The 6,617-nt window shown below is 36.8% G+C and overlaps 2 protein-coding genes across 6 annotated transcripts in view; both read left to right on the forward strand.

The window, feature by feature from the left end:
* LOC112904818 (ankyrin repeat and IBR domain-containing protein 1-like) overlaps window positions 1-6,425 on the forward strand; it is a 12,040-nt gene extending 5,615 nt beyond the window's left edge. The window contains exons 1-3 of one of the 2 annotated variants that reach the window (XM_025975829.1): window positions 4,152-4,461; window positions 5,780-6,058; window positions 6,199-6,425. In XM_025975829.1, coding sequence (XP_025831614.1) covers window positions 5,890-6,058; window positions 6,199-6,209 — 180 coding nt within the window. In that variant the 5' untranslated portion in view covers window positions 4,152-4,461; window positions 5,780-5,889 and the 3' untranslated portion in view covers window positions 6,210-6,425. Of the gene's footprint in view, window positions 1-4,151; window positions 4,462-5,779; window positions 6,059-6,198 lie in introns of those variants that run through there. The other variant, XM_025975830.1, reaches the window with a different exon arrangement.
* Window positions 1-6,617, forward strand: part of LOC108734364 (ankyrin repeat and IBR domain-containing protein 1-like) — a 20,817-nt gene that overhangs the window by 7,863 nt on the left and 6,337 nt on the right. For all 4 annotated transcript variants that reach the window (XM_025975826.1, XM_025975827.1, XM_025975825.1 and 1 more), the window contains 8 exons: window positions 451-630; window positions 880-1,051; window positions 1,113-1,282; window positions 1,379-1,612; window positions 1,677-1,851; window positions 1,927-2,135; window positions 2,933-3,233; window positions 3,324-3,466. In XM_025975826.1, the coding sequence (XP_025831611.1) occupies window positions 451-630; window positions 880-1,051; window positions 1,113-1,282; window positions 1,379-1,612; window positions 1,677-1,851; window positions 1,927-2,135; window positions 2,933-3,233; window positions 3,324-3,466 (1,584 nt within the window). The remainder of the gene's footprint in view (window positions 1-450; window positions 631-879; window positions 1,052-1,112; window positions 1,283-1,378; window positions 1,613-1,676; window positions 1,852-1,926; window positions 2,136-2,932; window positions 3,234-3,323; window positions 3,467-6,617) is intronic.

Here is a 6,617-nt window from a genome sequence, read left to right on the forward strand (position 1 = left end):
ATATATTTAAATGGACCTTGTTGGAGCATACGTAATCCTAAAATGTAGCATCGTACTACAGATGGCGTTTACCGCGCCATTTGTGGTATTTTCTAGTAAATCCAAACTTTCTGTATTTACTGTAGGGTTGTAACGGATGTGCTTTAGGTAGCGGAAACGAATGGGGTTGCAAACTGTATTGAGGTTAAACTTGCGGATGCGGATGCGGATGTGGGTGCGGAGCATTTATCCAAAGCTCGCCGCCCGGCCTATTGTGCTAATGTTAACCGTTTCACAACATACCGTGACTCCTGTTGTAGTATATTGAACAATATCCGTTAAATATCCCTACGAGAATGTGCAGATGCGGATTACAGACATTCATGCAATTGCGGATGCGGATATCTGTTACAGCCCTAATTTACTGTCTCCACTTTTGACTCAGATGTATTTTTTACATATTGCTACCAGGAAGGCAACACAACACTCCACTGGGCAGCCTTTAACGGCCTTAAAAAGTGTGTGGAGCTACTGCTAGCCCACGGAGCGCCATTGTTCATTGAAAATAACGACAAAATGACACCCTGCGACTTGGCAATGAAAGCATCTCATCACGACGTCGCACGCCTACTCGAAAGCAGAATGGTTTTCGTGAGTAAACAATACTATTATTATTAAAAAACATTGTTCTTGGTCAATCATCCTGTATCGCTGTTTTAAAGTTATTACTTCTCATCAGCACGCCAGAGGCACTTTCGATAAACCATCGACCGAATCGTTCTCGCTTCGTTCACAATCAATCGATATCTTAATTTATTAAAAGCCTAATTAATTTAATGAATAACAAATTAAATACCGAGGTAAATTAGCTAGGTAATTACTTCATCTTTCTGATCAAAGGCCGACAATTCGGACGTCATTAATGAAGATGAACTTATGGTGGGCCAAGAAGAGGTTTACAGCGGCTTGAGAAGCCAGGACCTTCAAGAGGCTAAAGATCAACTCCTGGTTGATACCTCAGACATGTTAAAAATACCACTATTCACAGCTGAAGCTCTATTAAGGAACAACGGTGAGCATTTAGATCAGTAAATAGAAACACTAGTAGAATAAATATGTTTCGAATGTTTTAGAATGGTCTCGAGAACTGCTTTTGGAAAAGTGGATGAAAGATCCGATGGAATGCTGTCGGGACGCCGGGGTGCAAGCGCCATCTACAATCCTGCACCAGGGAAACCCTTGGGATTCTTCTAACTGCACATCTCCGACATTCAGTGAAGACAGCAACAAATCTGAGAGGATGGTATGTAAAGAACTACAACGGATACAATACCAACTTGCTTCTAAAGAGCTAAATTAATTTTCGAAATCGGTAACTTCATCCTTGTTTTCCTCCCAGTGCGAAATCTGCGTATCACCCATATCAGAAAAAGACAAGACGATCGCCATGTCATGCAAGCACAACTTCTGTAGGTCGTGTTGGGGTAGTTATTTAACTATAAAAATTCAGAGTGGGGACGCTCACCACATAATGTGTCCTGCCTACCAATGTCACATCCTGGTACCGGTTGAAACGATCGAAAAACTGGTAAGCCCAGAAATGGCGAGGAGGTATCTTCAGTTTGACATAAAGGTAAATCATATCCTAACCATTCCATCGGACGATACGAAATGATAAAATTTACCGTTGGTTTTAGGCTTTTGTAGAGAGCAACAAAAGTATTAAATGGTGTCCGGTTGCTGGTTGCGGAAGAGCTGTTAGACTACCGGAAACGGAACAAAACAGAACAAAGACCGGAAACAAATCAATTCCTATAACTTCACATGCTGTCGACTGCGGCAATTCTCACTTTTTCTGTTGGGAATGCTTAGGTATCTTACAACTGAATATTTTATAAAATCGTCATTAACGAAGTTAAAAGAAACCTTGAATTAATAAAATTGTAGGGGAGGCTCATGCGCCCTGCGGCTGTAACCAGTGGCAGGAGTGGCAAAAGAAAATAGCTGAGATCAAACCAGAGGAACTGAAAGCTTCCTGTAATGAGAGCGAAGATGCAGCCAATTGTCTCTGGTTGGTCACCAATTCGAAGCCGTGTCCAAACTGCAAGAGCCCCATTCAGAAAAACGAAGGATGCAACCACATGAAATGTTCAAAGGTAAATAATTTGTTAATACAGTTACCACTCACAACTTACGTTCGCCCTACTGGACTCTTACACTTAAATGATACGAACAATTTTTTAACAAAATTAAGGGAGAAGAAGGTACACGAAAAAGAAATATAATGAGCCATCTCCTGCCACTCAGTGATATAGGTACATAAACATAAAGGTAATGTCCCTATCAAAAGCCCCAACTGCCCCGGTAAATAGATGACATATTCTGCATATTCTGCGTTTTTGTTTAATATTTTCACACTCAACTTATGGTTGTAGCTTTGCCATTCGAATATTAACTACGGAGTGCAGGCTCCTACTAATAATCGTCACACGTGCAATAGACCTGTCTATGTTCCAGCTGTTGCGAAGGTCCCGAGTAGGTATGAGTGTTTCTTCACTTAACGCTGGACGATGAGATAACGTGGCTGCTAAACTCTCAATCATTGACGGCTCGTTAACTGGGGTACTTTATGTGCATACTTTCTGGAATAGTGATATTCCAATTGAAGGTGCACTTTGTTCATCTATAATCTTATGATCCTAATAAAAGAGCAAAATTGATTACACGGTGAAAGTTTATTGTTATTTACCGAAATCAACTTCAGAGATGGTATCGTAAGCATTAAGTATAGTATGCATTTCAATTCGTCACTCTCTTTAGTTACGTGTAATTTTTTCCACGACTTTAGTCTTTAAACAGTCGAGGGCCAAGCGTTGCAAGAAATGTTTTATATACATATGCTTGAAAAAAGCGTCAGTCGACTTAAATAAAATTGATATTCTCTTCTTCTCAGTGCAAATTCGATTTCTGCTGGGTGTGTCAGGAATCATGGAAGAAACACAGTTCCGCGACCGGTGGTTACTTCCGATGCAATCGTTTTGAAGCTGTGACGAAAGCTGACGAAAAGCAGGGTACACTGATTTCCGAAGCTTTGGACAGGAACAATCAAATGCAAGAGATATCACGATTTCTCCATTATTACACCAGGTTTCGTAATCACGAAAACAGCCAAAAGATGGAAGAACCGCTTCTTACAACGGCCAATCAAAAGATGGAAATATTAGCCAACAGTCTTGGATTGAAGTTCAATCAAGGTATTCAAATTAAATACACATATTATATACGTATATTTCAATATGGACCTTAATGTTGCTTGAATCAGATAATTCAATTTACTTATTTAGACAATGGAGTAAAGGGAACCCGATTTTTTGAGGATGGAGTTAGAGAGTTACTCAAAGCCAGGAGAGTTTTGTGCGGATCCTACGTCTATGGTTATTACCTACAAGACGATGGGTGCAATAAAAGTATCTTCGAGTTTATGCAAGTAAGTCGAAACAAGTTGGTGCCTGGTTCGGGTCTAAAGGCTTAACGTTTCGCTAGCACGAGTGGCGATCTTCTTTAAAGATGCTTCCATCTCCGACGTTGGATGAACACGTTAGGATCCCTTTAGATCCGAATCACGACTGCGTAAGTCCAAATAGTTCTACTACTTGAATAAAATGATTCGAAGTGGTCTGTATTCTGTCGAAACTGCCAGACGCGGATCGCGATTTCGATCTTTTTGGATCTCATCAGCGCGTCGCAGACAGCTCCGACAGAACACAGACCAACTTTTACCTGCTNTGATGATAGTGAGGGAAAGTTAACTGAAATTAGTCTTTACTTAAAAGCCATTAAAAGGCAGTGTTTACGTAGGTCGCATGTACATGTAGGTGCCATACATCGTCAATCTACGGTCATCAAAGAAAAGTTTGGAACGACTGGCCGCACGGTTCACGCATGCGTGACTAAAAGCACGCCATATACACACAAGTATTTACGTGAAATTATCGAGCCTTCGAAGTAATCAGTATTGATGAAATTACGTTGCGTTTGATTCAAATTCCTTGCTGATAATTTCCAGTTTCTGAACTGTTCAACCACCAGAACATTCAAATTTTCAATTAGAAGAAATATTTACTACGTAAAATTTAATTTTAGGAATCAATGTCTCTCATTTGCATACTACAAGAGCACAAAATCCCGCAATTATTAATATAAATATTTACTTTTACGTACGACAGCGATTTCAAGACACTTTGAAAATAAAGTTTTATCACCTCGCCACAAAGCATCTTATCAGTTCTAAACCGACATTGTTTACAATATGTTTATACGCCAATTTGTGAACCTTTGTAGTTGTTTTCAGTTTTTAATGTAACAAAAATTGCACAGTATTAATGCACTAAGTACACTAAGTACTTGTTGTTAGTTTTTTCTTTGCAAGTTTCGGCCTGTGGTACCTATGTAGCGGTTTATCAAAGAAAACTGTATTAAATGGTAAGTACGGAGTATTAGTAGTATTAGTAAACCATTGTTTACTTGTTCATGAAAAATTAAAGCAAAAAACTCGTCCTTTTCCTTTGTTATAAAAGTGAAATTGTTTAATGCTAAATGTTTGGATTACACTTTAATCAAATTCCGTGTCAGTCAACATCGTCCACCAGTATTGTGTACTTTTTCTTCGTTATAAATTATAAACAAATAACATAAAACACAAGGTTCTGTCAGCAAGAACAAATTGTTCTTTTATGTAAGAATACCCATAAATATAAAAATTTAATTCTAAATTTTACTATTATCCTTTCCACTTTATCTATTTGAAAAATATTAAATCCTAAAAAACTTAAATCCACTTTACTTTGATCTAATATTAATGCTTACGGTGGTATGACAGTCAATTTTATACTAACACTATAAAAAAAATTAATTATTTGGTTTTCGCTATTTTTAATAACAAAATTTTGAAGTGCATGCTGTAGGTAAAACAACAAATATATTAATCAAGTTAAAAACTCAGTTTCATCATTACAGAAACTTTAGTTAATTAGTTTAATTTAGTTTCTAAGCCTTTTGTCAATAATTTAGTTTAAATTTAGCTTCCCCTCCCTTTTCTTCCCCAATTTAACGTTACGTACATAATAGTAAGTGATTGCGCTCTAATTTGTATTCCAATTATATAAATACCTACGTGTTTTTAATATGCCTCGAATTTTAAGTGGCTTATCAAGTTCAGTTTTCCATATTCCGTGAAACAAAATACGTATCATACAATTATTTACATTTTAATTATCGCCTCATTTTGCCAATCCTACTTAACTAAGGGGTGTTAATTATTCATCATCATGATATCACATAATGGGCGAGGTTTTAAACAATTCATACGTTAAATTAGGACAAATACAATAATTCAGGGTTAAAAACATTATTTATAAATTTATTATCCTTGTCATTAATTCATTAAAAAAATTAAATTTTACTTTAATTGTTTTTAATTCGCGCCTTGATGATTCCGAGCACATTTTTCGTTTATGTTTAAGCTACTGCTTTTGTTATACTTAAGTAGTACAAGAGAGATTATTTTTATTATTTTGACACGGAATCCGAATTCAATCGTAATTTTACTGATGTTATACTGATATTTATCAGTTAACTGCGCAAATTCATACCTATGAAATAATTGCGTCAGTTCGATGACTTTTTAACAATTATAAATATCAACAATGACTGGCAAATGTTAGCTTTAAGTTATCTATAACTTATCTACAGCTGTATAAAATTATAAATAATCAGGCAGGTAATCATTGTTGTTTCTCAGAAAAGTTATTGGTGGTTTATACGGAGCAACGTTTCTTGACGAAAGTCGTCACTTTGATGAAGAATTCAAGACGATAACAGCACAACAAGCAAAAACACAAAACAATCATCATGGGTAGCACTTCGTCCAAGTTTAAAAAATACTTGCAGCACGGGGACGAGTTTGCCGCCATGCAAATTTATCAGAGTTCTCCCGAGTTACGCAAGAACCTGGACCCAAATCTGAGTTACGGAGAGAATCACAACCACAATACTGCCCTTCACTATGCTGCCAAACACGGTAAGCAAAATTTTTACCGAATCCTCAGACAGGAACCGCCTGATTAATTCACTTTTTTATCAAAATTGTTTATTTGTACCCAATTAAGTAACGGCAAAACTTCAAGGGGTTAATTGTAATAATATTTCGTCTTTTGATAGTTTTTGGATAGTCGGTAAATGTTTTTTGACAATAAAATGTGTAACATCTGTAAGAACTGACCACTACCATCAGCTAGAAAACATCCATCCAATCGTTTTCTGAACGAACCCTTTCAAAAACAGAAGAATCGTTTCTTATTGAATTACTTACACCTTGCAATTATCTGATTTCCCGAATCTTCCACATTCCACTGTAAACTATTGACTTCATATGACCCAATAGATAATAATAATCAAACGGATTTAGTCGAGGCATCGGACAAACCATAGGTGAGCTTTATTTCGACAACTTCAAGCTCAAAAACTCAAGAATAGCTGCACTAAAACATGCACATCTTGCATTGCTTTCTTCTTATTGACTCAAAGACTTACCCCGATAAAGAACATAAACAAAATGTAGAATCGTCGTGGTGGTTAAG

This window comes from Agrilus planipennis, unplaced genomic scaffold (assembly GCF_000699045.2).
Source record: "Agrilus planipennis isolate EAB-ADULT unplaced genomic scaffold, Apla_2.0 scaffold54, whole genome shotgun sequence".
NCBI lineage: Eukaryota > Metazoa > Arthropoda > Insecta > Coleoptera > Buprestidae > Agrilus > Agrilus planipennis.